The following is a 16,771-nucleotide window of genomic DNA, read 5'->3' as shown; positions in this document are numbered from 1 at the left end:
ACAGGGAATGTTTGGAAATGAAGGTATACCTGTAACAGGAGCTGAAGATGCACGTGGCTTTTGGGGGGTGTGTGCATATGACAGAACAGACTGTTGAAACCATTAAAAGACAGTGAGTTTGTAGGTGGGAATGAAGAGACAGGAAGGAGTACAGAGAAAAGGTTCACCGAGTGCCAAGTACTTGGGAGGAAAGTTGGACCATAGAATTAACTTTTTAAAAAGCTTGTGAAATCCCTCCACAAATTCTGAACAAAATCCAGCAACGCTACTCTGAAATCCACTTCAGAGTTGTGTAGAACAATCTATCTGTCAAAGTACGCATTTAGCATATGAACTGCAGTGGAGCTCCAGCACTTTTACAAACTGGTTTTCCAAACATTTCCCAAAATAACTTATTCAAGAGGTTGAAAGAGCAGGGTCAGGCATGCCCCAACATTTAAAAACAACAGTAGCAGCAATTTATTAAAACTGCATTTCATATTGGGCCCAGAGAGACTGCGCTATATGAGCTCACGTTCGTTTCCATACAATGTAAAATCAGCGTCGATTAAAAGATTTTAAACAACACCAGCACAGAACGAGTCTCCTTTCAGAGGGAAAACAATTTCTCCAAAGAAACCATTCTGCCGAAGGAAAGGAAAAATCTGGATTAAAACAGCGGCGAACCTTTTTTGCACTGACTTTGTAATCTGAAATCTACTTCAAAATTACAGAGACAGCATACAAAAGAGAGAATAGTTTTCTCTTTAACACATGGGATGAGAGAGAATCTTTCAGTTGAAAGACAACTTGAAAAGTAATGGTTTTGAGAGAATCCACGATATTAAGATCATTCATAGTAACCCTTTCTTCTCCTTTACATGGATCATGGATACTGTGTACAGTATTTCAGAGATTATCCCCAGCTGGAGTTTTCTTCTTTGTAGCAAGTGCTATTCTATAGTCACCAAGGTGTAAAGTGGAGGCTGAAATGAGTCAGTCTGGGTGTGCAACACGGTGAGATCATGCAAAGGTGTAGCTACGGCGGTTTCTGGAGACCCTGCAGCGCCCTTTGATTTGCAGTCTGTTACTGCAGACGATCCATTTTCATGCAGCGCGGTCACATTTCCTTGGATAGCCGTCAGACTCTGATAGTGCCCATTTTCAGAGAACGACAGCAGCTTCTCGGATATTTTGGAACGAGCCACGTTATAGTCTGCCTCTGTTTTATGATCCTCGTCGTTCTTAGAAGCTCCTTCAACAACTACAAGGAAAGACTTCCAAGGTGTGTTTTTATCATGAATCTGGAAAAAAAAAAACCACAAGCATGAAAAATTCACCACCGGCACACATTACAGTCTACAGGACCTTCAATTTGCTCTGAATGCTTATTCTTATTCTTATTATTTATTTAATTTCAATAACGCCCTATACCCAAAGGTCTCAGGGCGGTTCACATAAAATATCAAATACATAAAATCAAAAGAAAAACTACAACCCAATAACCGCCCCCTCCCAAAAAAAGAGCCAAGCATTTAAAAAAGAGTATAAGATGTAGATCAAGTCAGGCGCCTGGTTAAAAGCAACATTTTTGCCTGGTGCCTAAAGATGTATAGTGAAGGCGCCAGGCAAACTTCCCTGGGGAGGGCATTCCACAGACGGGGAGCCACTGCAGAGAAGGCCCGTTCTCATGTTGCCACCCCCCGGACCTCTCAAGGAGGAGGCACACGAAGGAGGGCCTCAAAAGATGATCTCAGGGCCTGGATTCATATGGAAAGAAGCGGTCCTTGAGGTATTGTGGTCCTGAGCTGCTTCTTAAACTGCTGTCTAAGCATTCAGAGCTCACACTGCACAGGACTCAGGCAGGGAGAAGAAGAAGAGGAGGAGTTTGGATTTGATATCCTGCTTTATCACTACCTGAAGGAGTCTCAAAGCGGCTAACATTCTCCTTTCCCTTCCTCCCCCACAACAAACACTCTGTGAGGTGAGTGGGGCTGAGAGACTTCAGAGAAGTGTGACTAGCTCAGGGCACCCAGTAGCTGCATGTGGAGGAGCGGGGACGCGAACCTGGTTCACCAGATTAAGAGTCCACCGCTCTTAACCACTACACCACACTGGCTCTCTGGGAGGCAGCCACCTCTGCACCTCCAATGAAGTTGGGAGGCATTTCAGGCTTATTTTATTTTTATTTATTTTATCTAAAACTCCACATACCATTTCTTGGTCTGCTACAGCATTATAGGACCCTTGCAAATTCATATTCAGCAATGAGGGGAAACCCAGCCAAATGGGCGGGGTATAAATAAATTATTATTATAAATTATTATTACTAGCTCCAACAACCTAAACCTGTTTCTCTTATAAACAATGGCTGGGAGCAAATAAAATGTAGGCAGAATAGAGGCTGTAGCCTTCCCAAGTTATGAAGTAGTGAGGGAATTTTTTTAAAAAAACAACCCACAAGTACAAGAAGAGTTCATAATAAGATAAAAAAATGCAAGACCAAACCTGCATTTTCTCGTTATTTATTAGTAATTTGTTTTTACTGCTTAATAAAGGCAAGGAACAGCTTTTGGGCTTTCTGGCCACTGGTCCTGCTAGCTAGGGATCATGTAGGCCAAAAACATGTGGAGGACCGAGTTTGAGGAAGCCTGCTCTGATTCAATGCTCCAACTTCAGGTGGAGCCATGCTATGTGGAGTCTACACAGTGTTTCCCATCTCTGCCAATAACTACACCATTTACATTGGGGATAGAGAAGCTCTGGCCTTCCCGGTGTTGTAGGACTCAAACCATTCACCAGCTGCAGCCAGCATGACCCAACAGCCTGGGATGATGGGAGTTGTAGTCAGCAACATCTGGAGGGCCAAACCTGCCGCACCCTTAAGTTATGTGGCTTGTTAGGAAACAGAAAATCAAAAATTCCTCACGGAGGTGTGCCGCCGAAGAGTAGATTTGTCGGTAAATGTCCGACCGCAAGCGTTGCACATGAACGGTTTCTCCCCTGTGTGAATCCGATGATGGCGTTGCAGGGCATTGAGCTGGGTGAACTGTTTGCCACACTGATCACAACAGTAGGGACGCTCACCTATAAGAAGAGAACATGGTTACTATTGCTATTTGACTGCATGCAAAAGGGCTGCTCTTGCAGACTTTGACAGCAACCAAGGGAAGGAAGAAACCGCTAAGGGGCACCTGCAAGATCTTCACCTTTGTAGCTGCACCAAATGCAACCTAAGATCAGCCACAATACAACGACCTCAAGAGTACAAGTCAGAACTTCTGATGATAGGAATGGTGTCATGAACTTCAATTGTGTGCATTCCCAACTTAACACTGAACTGAGCTGAAAATGGGATAAAATGTTTTCATGCTTATATATTAATAAAAGCCTTTCTGGAATCAATTATACTTTGTTTTTTAAATCTACCTACACCAGACAGACAAGTTATTCTGTCCTCCAGAAGAAATGACTTTCAGATACGTTTGCAAAATGAACGGCATTATTTTACTTTATTTGTGAAGTGCCTGTGGGAACTAAGCATTGTTCAAAACACACAGGATGACAAGCCCCGCTGAGCAGGGTTACAATCTAATTTAAACTAAAAATAATGCTAGGAATTTAGAGGTGAAGAATGATTAAGCATAGGCCTCCTAAGATAAATTAGCACGGTTTGCTTTTAAAAAAGGAGAATGAACTGCACAAACATTAGCTAGTAGAGAGTTAAGGAACAATAAAGGGGGGGGAAAGCACAACACAGAATAGAGAAAGACACAGGGTTTAACAACCAACAGGGGACAAAATGGAAAAATCAGAGATGAAAAATAAACAGGAGGTAAGAGAAGGAATACATTTAAAAGTAGATAAAAGAAATCTTAAACTGAAAGCCAAGAGGAAAATGTACCAAGTGAAGAGAAAGCAAAAGCAGAGAAACATTAATATTAACCTGGAGGGAAAAGATAGATGGAATATGAAAACAAACAAAATGCTTAAGCTGAGAATAGGAAAGACCAACTAAAAGGTCATTATGGTGGAAGCAAATAGCTCAAGGAAAGAACTATTTTCACAAGAGCTGAAAGCACTAACTGGAAAGAAATCTTTAATTACTAATCATGATCCCGACTGCATTAGCAACATGCAGACTGAGTAACTTCCAATCCTCTCTTATTCCTATTGTAAAGATGAAGACCTGACATAGAGGGTTTCAATGTGGCCTCAGGAACTCCCAGACTTGGGATTTTAAAGTATAGGTCCAAGGCCAACACACAAGTCACTGGAGCAGGCAGGTTTCTCCAGGTATGAACAACCGTCCTCAAAAACATGAATTGAATTCCAGTCTGCAAGGCACTTTGGAAGAGGCTGAAGCTGGTTTATGTAGGATCCGAACGACGTCGTTAGATACCAATTTCGATTTGGATGCTGACACGGAAGCCTTGCTTAGGAAAGCTCCCAAGAATAACACGACATGGGCATGGCTAAAGCACAAACCTTCCTACAGGCTGGCAACCTGGCAAACAGAGCCACAGAAACTTGGATGTCCTTACTCTGATCAGAGAAGGCCAGAGCAGAGGAATCATCAGAAAGCAGAATTATGTAATCGGAAGCATTTCTGAACTGCTTAATATTTTAAAAAGTGGTACACAAAAATACAATATCCTAAAGAGAGAGACACTGTTTCACAGTCTTTATGTCTGTATTTTGAAAAACAGCACAGTTGTTTGATTCCGCAAACCTGGAAGTGAATGTTCCGGTTTTTGAACATTCTTTGGAACCTGAACGTCTGATGCCGCTTCCAATTGGCTGCAGGAACTTCCTGCAGTCAATTGGAAGCTACGCCTTGGTTTCTGAATGTTTTGGAAGTCGAACGGACAGAATCACCAGCGAAACTAAACGTTTGTATGCCGTGAACTGGTAAGAGCCCCTCTCTTTAGTTCACACCCAAATTTTGCAAACAGGAGGCTCCCCCTCCCGCCCTCGGCTTGACCCTTTTGCCTTCCTACCTGTATGAACTTTTATGTGCTGATACAGTGAATTCCTCTGTGCAAATGTTCGGAAGCAAACTTCGCATTTAAACGGCTTGGATCCCGTGTGGATTCGGTTGTGGTGTTTCAGATACTCCTTAGAGGCAAAGCTCTTCCCACACGTTTCACACATGAAAGGTCGTTCCCCTAGAGGACACAAAAAAGCTGAAGAGGTTATTTTAAGCCACTAACAGTAAGATTTGGAACAAGGATATGGATCGGGAGAGCCAAGACACACTTCAACCAAACAGTGCATTGCCAGTTTTAACTCTCCCCTCCCCTCTTTTTAACTGCTACTGGTCCAGCAATAATTGTCTAAGTGCAGCAGCCATTGCACCAGTGCAGCATCACAGGATAAACCTGCAACACTTTGGAGCAAAGACAGAAACAGCGCACCTGCCCCAAATTCCTTGCTCTTTGGGATCGATGTGGCTAAACTCTCAGATGTACAGGAAATCAGAGTGAAAGAGTACAAAGCAAAAAAAGAAAAAGAAAAAAGAAAGAAGAAGCAATACTTTTATACCTGTGTGGCATCTTTTATGATAGATAAGCATGTGATTCTGCGTGAATTTTGCTCCACAATCGCTACACACGAAAGGCTTTTCACCAGTATGGATTCTGAAATGAGAAAATAATACAAATCAACACAACTATACAACATTTCATCAGTCACTTGTTCTAGCAATAACTAGTGGTGGGCACTTTCTTTCTTGAGGTTGTCTTTGCCTATTCATGGATGGGACTTTCTCTCTCTCCCCTGCCCCCCCGGAAGCCAAGTGCACAGCATATGCTTGTGTATGGGGCTCCCAGCTGAACAGAAGCAGTCTCCTGCATGTATGCTGTCTTTTGGGCCTAGCCAGCAATAATGATAAGGCAATGGGAAGCAAGGTGAAATAAAAGCAGAACCAAAAAATCAGATGCTTTAAATTAGACTAAAACAAAAAAGCTGTAATTTTCAGATACTATTTGTACTTATTTATACTAAAGAATGTTTTTTTTCCTTGTTTTGTGTAAAGCCACCTGCAATCTTAGATCAACAGGAACGACAATGTATTTCCAGTAAAACTGGATCCCCCGGGGCGGGGAGAGGGATCCAAAAGTGTTTCCGGGATTACAAATATTTTGGCTTTCAAAACCGTGTGTGTGTGTGCGTGCGTGCGTGCAGAGGAGAGAGATGTTTTTCTTGTGGAAGCCTTAGAACAGTTACCTTTTGGATTTCCTTCCCTCAACTTAAAACACTAACACATATAAAATTAATCACAAGCTGTGTCCTTACCTGCACACCTTGTTCCCCCCCCCCCCTGCTGGGACCAAACACTGCTCTACAGTGGTTGATATTCCTGGCTCCTCAAGGAGGCAGAAGAATTCTTCAAAAGATGAGCTAGAGATCACCCTCCCTCTACAAGCCCATACAGTTTTTACAAAACATATCACTAAAAATATTACTGTTGCATGATGCACGATAACAAGGAAGGAGCTTCACCCTCCTAATCAAACAGGAATTCCACCCCAAATATCTGAACTAAGAATTGAACCTGAAGTATCTAGGGGCCCTCCAAGCCCATGGTTTCTTTTCTGTGCTTTATAGAGACTCCCCATCCCACAGATACACACACACAAGAGATATTTTACAGCAGGTTCTATCTAAAAAGAAAGGCAAGTCATAGGGAAGGACTGAGTTCCTCACTCTGCAGGTTTCAAAAGCTGTTCCACAGTGGGGAGAATTGAAAGCAGTGAAAGCCTATCAAGTCAACAATAATAACCACTAAAGCAGGAGGCCTATTTAAAGAGTGGCTATACAGAATCAAATAATTCAAAGTCCTTGTCTAGCAAAGAAGTGCCACTTCTACTACCGGAGATTTGAGACCGCAAAGGTCCCTCTCCTTGATGACGCAGGGCATTGAAAGTAGCCCTTCAGGAAACCTTCGGCTTTCATCAAGAGAAAATATTTGCCCATGACATTGCCAGCTGAAGAACACACACACCGTTGAATTTTTCACGGGGCAAACTGACCCATCGACAGCGATGAAGTTTTGCTGTCAAGCCCATCGCAAAAAAGTTTCAGAAGACGAGTGGGAGAAAGAGAGGTACTGTCCGGAACCAAAGGATCATGCTACTGTTTGTGCTCAACTAACACCCGAAACAATGGCTGCAGAATTCAATTTCAATTCTCAGAACTCGCCACCTCCCACTGAATTTGAATGCTCTATATGTAGAGGTAGAAAGCGTTCAAGTTAGCAAGGACTCATATCATGAAGCACTGAAATGGGTTTTATCCAAATTAGCTGGCAAAAGTCATGAAGTCTTTTTTGCCACTTGTTTCAACTACAATTCAGTGTGATGAAATCAAGACTATAATCTTTCCCAATTCTCCTATAAAGGCTTCAATCTTTTAAAGGCAATTCAATAGGAGTCTGAGCCTGTGGTTTGGTGCCATCTGCACGACGGTCTCAAACTTTTTCTTCAAAAGCAAAGAACAAACACTACCAAACCTTTTTACGAGTAAACGCTACTCACAAAACCCTGCTTTCTTATTTGACCACTGGCAAGCAGCCTTGGAGGAACGCTACCTTTTCTTTCCTTTGCCCAGAGATTTAACTAAGAAGGCCAGTTAAGTGTGTTCATACCTCATGTGTGTTTTAAGTGCCGAAGGCTGAGAAAACTTAGCCTCACACTCTGTGCACCCATAAGGCTTGTCGCCTGTGTGTGTCCTCTCATGAAGCCTCAAGGCCGTTTTGGAGCTCAAACCCTTTCCACATTGTAGGCAGTGATGACGCTCCCCACCACCCTCATGAACCTGCAGAATGTGCCTCTTGACGTCCTTCTTCCTCTTGAACTTCTTACCACAGAGCTCGCAAGGGAAGTGGCGCTCGCTGCTGTGGACGTGGCGCTCGTGGCTTTTGAGGTTGCACCGGTTGGCAAAAGTCTGGCTGCAGGTTTCGCAACGGTAAATAACTTCGGCTGCGATGCCGTGGCTGTGCCTGATGTGCTTCAGAAAGCTCTTCTCGTACAGGAACTCTCTCTCGCAGGTGCTGCAGGTGAAGTTGCCGCCACGGTTCTTTTTATCGTCCTCCAACTTGGTCAAGTTTTCCTCCAGGTCGTCGGTACCATCGCACCCTTTGCTTTCAGATTTCACAATGCTCACCACTGGTTCTTTCTCCTCCTCTTCTTCTTTCTTCTCCTCCTCCCCTTCCTTATGGATGCGGTGGTCTTCGGAGAGCCTGCTCTCCTCGGCCACAGCCTCCGCGTACTTTTGCTGCTCTCTCAGGCGCCTCGTGTACTTTTTCTTGGGGATCTCCACAAACACCTTCCTGCCAGCAAGTCTTCCGCTGGCCCTCCTGATCTTGGCGCAGGACGTCTTCAGGGCTTCTTTCTTCTTGTCTAACTTCTCCTTCAATTTAGCAGCGGGAGCCTCGAGGCCCTCGCCGTCCCCGGGTCTGCCGAGAGGAGAATTTGCAACACGGTCTGTGTTGCCACCCGGCGTCTCAGCGACTGCCCTCGGCTCAAGCAAGTTGCCTGGCTGGGAACCGCTGTCCTCCGCCGCATCCTGCGACTCGGAAAAATTCTGCAACTCCAGCAAGACCGATTCGAGCATCTGCTTCTTCAGCTGAAAGCAGGTTTCCGACAAATCCAAGCACTTAAGCTTCTCGGCTATTTCCAGCATGCGCTGAACCCGATCTTCTTCTACCTCGACCCTGGCAGTATACACAAACTCAAGAAAAGATGCAAAGTCCGCTACCTGGACCTCGTTCAATAGTACATTTGTCCTTAGTCCGTCCATGCACTTTTCACTGAGAAACACCTCTTTAAAAAACTTGCTAGTTGCTGCCAGGACAGCTTTATGAGCAACAAAGTCTGCCTTGACCCCTTGATATTCCACGCTGACAGTCACATCACAAAGGTGTCCTAGGAGACGCAGCTGCTGCATTTCATTTAGAAGGTTGATGGGTGAGGATTTAGATTCCAAGAGAACAGCATTACTGTGCATCTTCTTCCTTTCTGAAACCTATGAAGAACATAACCGCACGTTAATTGCCTGCCGGGAAAAGGATATTGAAGGTAATGGGAAATGAATACCCTAATTATCATTTAAATGACAAAATAATCCTGCTCTGTAAAAACTATAAAGCACACAGAACTCTCTCCATTACTGTAAGCTAGACTTTGTGGATCTAGCATTTTTCATTAATAGCAAGAGTTCAAAAATGTTGGCATAATAGGCAGCTTTTTTATTTAGTTTTATTTTATTTTATATATATATATATATATATATATATATATATATATATATATATACAGTAGTACTTCTTACTGTAATAAACATAAGCAGTTTACATAAAAACACGATGACCTTCAGTATATGAAGAAGTGTGCATGCACACGAAAGCTCATACCAAGAACAAGCTTAGTTGGTCTCTAAGGTGCTACTGGAAGGATTTTTTTAATTTTTAAATTTTGTTTTGACTTCAGTAATACAGTCAAACTTCGGTTCCCAAATGCCTCCGTTATCGTACATTCCAGCTCCCGAATGCCGAAAACCTGGAAGTAACTGCTCCGGTTTTCTAAAGATTTTTGGAAACCAAACGTCCAATGCAGCTTCCATTTTGAGTTTCCCTATTGTATTGAGGCTTCTGCTTTCAGTTTTTGAACATTTTGGAAGTCCAACGGTCTTCTGGAATAGATTGCGTTTAGACGACCAAGGTTTGACTGTATTTCTTAACTAGGTAACATCTAGCAGGGTGGGGGGAGCTTTCTGCCTTTTCCACCCAACCCTCCCCCAGGTCCCTGCTAATGAAAAATAGAAATGTTTTAGCCTCTTATATATTTGGAAGGAAAGATATTCAGTTTTTTCTGATCCTTTAGCAAGAGTCCATAAATTCTGATTTTACTTGATTGCCGCTGTTTCCTCGCTTTGCAGAGGTCTGCGGCCCATGCAGAGAACCTGGGGAAGGAGAGGGTGGTTTTACTCTTATGCCGGATTTCCTTTCCCCTTCCAATTGCTCTCTAGTGCAGGTGCTTCATGCAAAAGCCAACAAGCAGAAGAGAAAGAACCTCTCCCTGCTTCCCCATTCTCTGCGAATGTAAGAAACACCTTTTCTCTTTCAAAGAAAGCTCCAACAGCACCCCACTTCAAGAAGGATACTGACAAGCTGGAACGTGTCCAGAAGAGGGCAACCAAAATGGTCAAAGGCCTGGAAACAATGCCTTATGAGGAACGGCTTAGGGAGCTGGGTATGTTTAGCCTGGAGAAGAGAAGGTTAAGGGGTGATATGATAGCCATGTTCAAATATATCAAAGGATGTCATATAGAGGAGGGAGAAAGGTTGTTTTCTGCTGCTCCAGAGAAGCGGACACGGAGCAATGGATTCAAACTACAAGAAAGAAGATTCCACCTAAACATTAGGAAGAACTTCCTGACAGTGAGAGCTGTTCGGCAGTGGAATTTGCTACCAATGAGTGTGGTGGAGTCTCCTTCTTTGGAGGTCTTTAAGCAGAGGCTTGACAGCCATCTGTCAGGAATGCTTTGATGGTGTTTCCTGCTTGGCAGGGGGTTGGACTGGATGGCCCTTGTGGTCTCTTCCAACTCTATGATTCTATGATTCTACCTCCTGCAAAAACCCAACATTAAGCAGAAGAGAAAACAGCACAGCCCTCCACTGAGAATTCACTCCACTGCCTTCTCTGCAGTGGCATGCCAACCATGGAACACTTTTTTGTATGTCAAGGCATTTTAGATTATTTTATTTTTAGATGGTTGACTAGCTTTATCCTTCTATTTTTGCCGCATTGTTACATCTGTGTTATTCATTTCTGGATAAAGTATAATTTATACATTTTTAATATAAAGCAATTAATGTAGGGCTATCAGACTTGCTAATCTGTTAAAAATACATTACAATCTTCTTAGTCCACTGATGCATTTTATATTTACAAATCAAGAGCACTTACTTGGGAAGCTCTAAATAATTAACATATAACTAATCTCTGTTCAGCAATCTTGAAGGCACTCCTGCTTAAGAACATAAATAAGCTCATCCTATATTCTTAGCAAGAATACCAGCAAGCAATACAGATGAGCCACATTTTAAGTTCTGCTCCAATACAAGCACATCCAGTAGAATGAAAAAAAGCATCACTATTAAGCACAGAAAAAGGCTAAATAAAGGTACAATTTAGAGCATGCAATAACTGCATGTTGTTAGCTTTTAAGATGATTTTGTGTTTTTATTGGTTTGCTGTTAGTTGCCCTGAGCAATGTAAAGGCATTAGAAGGGATGGGTATAAATCTGCTAATAAATAATAATAATAATAAAACTTTCAGCTGAGCTTCTTATATTTCGCTTTTAATTGACTTCATGCTTCTAGGCGCCCTTTTTCAGCTGCCAGTTTTGCATCGGTGTTATTGTGTCAACCACACACGCCAATCCCCTATTCAAAGAAATGACTAGGTCTTCAGTAAAGCAGCTGGTCATACCAGCAAAGGTTATATGTAGGGATGATATGAAGCCAGCAGGATCCATCAGCTGTTGGGGGAAGAGCTGCTAAACAGGCTGGCTAACAAAGAATGAGTCACCAGTAACAAAGGAGAGACATCATTAACCCCCTCCCCCACCCCACCTCTTTCCTAACCATTGTAGAAATCAGATCAATGTGTGGCCTGCTATGCTTATTTGGCCAAAAACACAGTAGGGCAGTCAGGACAGCCAAGAAGTCCTGAGATGCAGCAATGAGGGGACTTCAGTGTTCCTGACATGGTAAAGCAAGACACATGCAACGCACACCTTGGCTTAAGAAATAAAGCAAAACACCTAGCAGATGCTACCTTCCCCGGTGCCTTAGCAAACCACATAAATGGTCAATCTTGTATTTTTGCCTTGACAATCTCAATGGCACTTTCCCCCCATCTCTGGACGGCGGTTCTGTTGGAATATCTAGTGCACCAAACTAAGAATCAAAGATTCATTCCATCTTTATTTTGTATCCTGTGGTGGGGCTCAAGATACTTATGCCTCTTGTGATTTTGTCCAAAGCAGTCTGGGTGTTTCTTAAAAGACAAAAAATGAAGATGACAGAGCCATGTTCACACTCTGAAGGATATGTTGTTGAGACTGCACAAATGAAAGCATTGTGGCTATTAAAAGGAGGCAGAGTTTTCTCTAGATTAGTGGATCATGAGCTTATTTTTTCCACAGATCACTAGAAAAAGGGAGGGGGTTCTCAGTGGACTGCTTAATAAACCTTTTTTGCTCTATAAATCAAAGCACATACCTAACTCAGCTTGTATTTTAATAATTGTAGTCTTGCCTTTCTAATGTGATGGATAAAGAAATATAAAATATAAAACATATTCCTTTAGCAACTGGTACTATAGTCAAAGCCATTATGAAAAAAAATCACAGGCCCTCTGCCAGGGCCCTGTTTTAAAGCCAGACCCTGGTCAAATGGGGGAGAAATCAGTGGAAAATACAGTGGTACTTCTAGTTGCAGACATGATCTGTTCCGGGGTGCTGTTTGCACCCCAAAAAGTCTGCAACTAGAGCGGCGCTTCAGCGCAAAGGAGCGCTTCTGCGCATGTGCGAAGCGTGCAGAACACTTCTGTCGTGTTCACAAGCCGAAAAGATGCAACACATGAACCTAACGTAACACGAGGTATGACTGTACAAATATTCCCAGCTGTTCCAGAACCTTTCCGCAGACCAGCTGAATAGATCTTGTAGACCACCAGTCATCTAAGGAAAACTGTTTCAGCACCTCTGTTCTAGTTAAGGCAGGCTGGAGCTGACACTGATAACTACTGAAGTTGAATATACTAGCAGTGACAAAATCTGCTTATGCACAGCACAAAATTCTAACTAAATCTCTTCCCCCTCCAGCCAGCATTCGAATATCTTCCCCCGCATCTGATCCTGATAGCTTCCTATTCACTACAGGATTTCCCAACCATGTTAGAAATTAGCCAGATGCCAAATTTGTTTTGCGTCTGGCATGGGTCCAAGTGCAACCACATGGAGATCTCTGGATGCCAGGTTGGTGACAGACATCTCTATCTGGCTGGCCCCTCCAGCTTTCTTAAACAGAAGAGCTTATTTGTTGCATTTATATCCTGCCATTTCCTCCAAAGGGTACATACCGGTAGTTTACACTCCTCAGTTAATCCCTACAAGGACCCTGTGAAGTAGGATCTGGTGACTTAAGGATCTGGTGACTTCTGTTTCAGTGTATCTGAAGAAGTGTGCATGCACACGAAAGCTCATACCAAGAACAAACTCAGTTGGTCTCTAAGGTGCTACTGGAAAGAATTTTCTATTTTGTTTCGACTATGGCAGACCAACACGGCTACCCACCTGTAACCTGTGAAGTAGGTTAAGATACTGTGACTGGCCCAAGGTGAGCTTCATGACTGAGTGGGGATTTGAACCCTGATCTCCCAGGTCTTAGTCTGACACACAGACCACTTCACCATACTGGCTTCCTAGAGTACCGGTACTTCTGCTATGGGGGAGCCATATACAGGTGAAACTCAAAAAATTAGAATATTGTGGAAAAGTCCATTTATGTAAGCAATTGTTTTCATTAGCTACTGGAGTTTAATATATGAGATAGACTCATGACATGCAAAGCAAGGTATGTCAAGCCTTTATTTGTTATAATTGTGATGATTTTGGCCTACAACTGATGAAAACCCCAAAGCTGAAATTGTTAATTTGGGGTTCTCATCAGCTGTACACCATAATCATCACAATTATAACAAATAAAGGCTTGACATATCTCGCTTTGCATGTCATGAGTCTATCTCATATATTAGTTTCACCTTTTTAAGTTGAATTACTGAAAGAAATGAACCTTTCCACGAGATTCTAATTTTTCGAGTTTCACCTGTAAATTAAGTGGTAAATAAATATGGGGAAAGCAAAATGTCACTTAAGAGAAGGATCGCAAATATTTTCCTTGAATTTGTTTTACTCTGGATTACTTTATCTGACGTTTCAATGTGCTGCAAACAGCTTTGAGATTTTTTTCTTTAAAATACAAAACGGTATAGAAATAAAATGATCATCATAATAAACTCCATTGGTGGTGGGGAAGTGGCACGTAGACATACCATTGTGGCTACCGTAACCGTTTGGTGATTAGCTTATTTATCTGAGTTTCTAATAAGTGTTCCCACCTGACGCTGTACAAACAAATAGCAAAATCGATTCCCTTAGAAATACCATGCTTCATGGTCTTTCAGTTCCTGCTTTTCCTATTTTCTTAGGGGTGCATATAATTTTTTTAACATCTGTAACCTGCCTTGAGTTACGCCAGGGGATAACCATATAAGAAAGCTGCATTTCAAGTTGATGGATTGATTTTTAACAAAAGCTACCCCGTCTTTCCCCCTGATCCTCAGATCCCCCCTCCTCCTTGGGCAACACCCTACCTGGCCAAACCACAATCACCTCCCTGCCCCCTTGACTCACCTGGCCCCCCCACCCCCTCCCTTGCAACGCACCCTATAGTCACCCAGGGGTCGTGGTCCCAAACCCCACCCCCGGCCACCCCACCCACCATAGCCAAGCCCTGCCTTCAGACCCCTTTGAAGCATCCCACACGGACGTGGTCGGTCGGTTGGTTGGGGGGGGGGTCAACACTTCACTTCCTCCCCCCACCCCCCCCCAAGTCACCCACAAACCCTCCCTCGTGTTGCTGCTGCTGCTGCCCCCCCCGAACCCCAGGCACGACCCCCCTCCTTCTCCCCTAGGGACCAACCCTCCCCACGTCGGCAGGCCGGGCTCAAAGTCTTTCTCCACCCACCACCATCCCCGCAGGAACCGACCTGGCCGCTCAGCGCCATCTTCCACGGCGGGTCAGGGCGACGCCGAGAGGAGGCGGAGCGAGGCGGAACGCGAGGCGGGGAGGAAGGGAAGTGGAAGCGGACGCGGTTGCCGGGGGGAAGGCTTTGCGCGGGGCACCGCGGAGGGATGAGGCGGGGACACCTCTGGTTGGTGTTCCCTCAAAAAAAAAACCCACCCTCGTTCGCGAAGCCTTTGGAGGCCTTGCTGGGGAGACGGGGCAGAGGGAGGAGGCGGAGCAGTACTGGGGGAACTATAGGAAATGGAGGCAGAAGAGAGAGATTGGGGTGGGGGTGGGGGAGAGAATAAAATAAATAATAATAAAAACAAAATAAAATAAAATAATAAAAACAAAATAATCTTAAATAACCAAAACTAACAAAAGCAGCAGCATTGACAGGGCCAGTTAAAACAATTAACAGAGCCTATTAGACCAACTAAGCAGATCTGGTTACAGGTAGGTAGCCGTGTTGGTCTGCCATAGTCAAAACAAAATACCGGTAAAATAAAAAATTCCTTCCAGTAGCACCTTAGAGACCAACTAAGTTTGTTCTTGGTATGAGCTTTCGTGTGCATGCACACTTCTTCAGAACAAACTTAGTTGGTCTCTAAGGTGCTACTGGAAGGAATTTTTTATTTTGTTTTGTTTTGACTATGGCAGACCAACACAGCTAACTGTAACTGTAATAATAATAAAATGCAGCTAAAACTGATAAAACAATTGTTGTTGTTGTTCAGTCGTGTCCGACTCTTCGTGACCCCATGGACCAGAGCAGCCAGGCAGCCTATCTTTCACTGCCTCCCGCAGTTGATAAAATAATCCCGCTAAAACTTATATAATACAAAATAAAATAATAATAATCCAGTTAAAAGCAATATAATATAATAAAAGCAATAATGATCCAGCTAAAACCAATATATAATAATAATACAGCTAAAACCAATATAATACCTGTAATCAGTTAAAACCAACATAATACAACATAATAAAAATAATAATGATCCTGCTAAAACCAATAAACTATAATAATAATAATAATAATCCAGCTAAATCTAATATAATAATATATAAATAAATCAGCTAAAACTGATAAAATAAAAATAATAATCCAGCTAAGACCAGGGGGCCAACATGCTCTCCAGTTGAATTTTGAGCTATAAGCTCCAAGTTCCATAGCTCAAGTCGCACCATTTTGGTCACGCAGGGAGGGCCATTATCTTCTGTACAAAGAGGCATATACATGGTACATTTCAGAGCAAACCATATGAAATGGCAATTTATTGTGGAAAGCTACGACATTTACAAAGCAGCATGCCTATAAACAGGTGTCATAAATGATAACTGGATGATGATGGTGATGATGATTTATACCCTGCCCATCTGGCTGGGTTTCCCCAGCCTCTCTGGGTGGCTTCCAACAGAATATTAAAAACACGATAAAACATCAAACATTGAAAACTTCCCTAAACAGGTGTGAAATTTTATCCTCAGCTACAGTTAGCAAATACACTTAAAAGATGGACAGTTTTCAATTCTGTTGGTATCAGGCTGTTTCTGAGTGTCCCTCAAGCAAGTATTTACACATGGGTCTTTTAAAAAATCAAACTTGTTCTGTTCAGTGTAAATCAGCATATTAGCAAGTGCTAATGGTCCATGCAATCTGGAGTTCCCACATCCCAATGTGAAGTGGTCTGAGCGGCTTTTCCTGCAACTCCTCCTTTCATTCTCTGAAACTGAGAAGGCTGAAGGTAACGTTCAACGAACCTGAAGGAATCCAGCCCTTTCTCTGGTTGTGTATACACACCATACATTTAAAGCACACCCCCACCCTCCAATATCCTGGGAACCATAAGGGGGGCTGGGAACTGTAGCGCTGCTACTACAGTTCCCGGGATTCTTGGCAGGGGAGGAATGTGTTGTAAACACGGTGTGCG

The 16,771-nt window shown here is 43.1% G+C and overlaps 1 protein-coding gene across 1 annotated transcript; it reads right to left on the bottom strand.

The window, feature by feature from the left end:
- Positions 1–855: 855 nt before the first annotated feature.
- GZF1 (GDNF inducible zinc finger protein 1) lies at positions 856–14,939 on the bottom strand. Its single transcript, XM_033142827.1, has 6 exons — positions 14,821–14,939; positions 7,628–9,006; positions 5,524–5,618; positions 4,980–5,147; positions 2,909–3,066; positions 856–1,283 (listed from the first exon to the last, which is right to left on the bottom strand). Exons 1-6 carry the CDS (start codon positions 14,836–14,838, stop codon positions 933–935), a joined length of 2,169 nt encoding a protein of 722 aa, XP_032998718.1. The 5' UTR covers positions 14,839–14,939; the 3' UTR covers positions 856–932.
- Between the last annotated feature and the right edge of the window lie 1,832 nt (positions 14,940–16,771).

Source organism: Lacerta agilis, chromosome 3 (assembly GCF_009819535.1).
Source record: "Lacerta agilis isolate rLacAgi1 chromosome 3, rLacAgi1.pri, whole genome shotgun sequence".
In the NCBI taxonomy this organism is placed as follows: Eukaryota; Metazoa; Chordata; class Lepidosauria; order Squamata; family Lacertidae; genus Lacerta; species Lacerta agilis.
The sequence above is the reverse complement of the archived record's forward strand: the minus strand, read 5'-3'. Positions and strand labels throughout refer to the sequence as shown.

What these genes read in the sequence shown, in the direction of transcription:
- GZF1 (XM_033142827.1), bottom strand. An exon ending in TCATAAAAGATGCCACACAG is followed by an intron (nt 5,148 to 5,523) that starts GTATAAAAGTAT and finishes TGTGTCCTCTAG; the next exon opens with GGGAACGACCTTTCATGTGT. An exon ending in GCACATAAAAGTTCATACAG is followed by an intron (nt 3,067 to 4,979) that starts GTAGGAAGGCAA and finishes CTCTTCTTATAG; the next exon opens with GTGAGCGTCCCTACTGTTGT.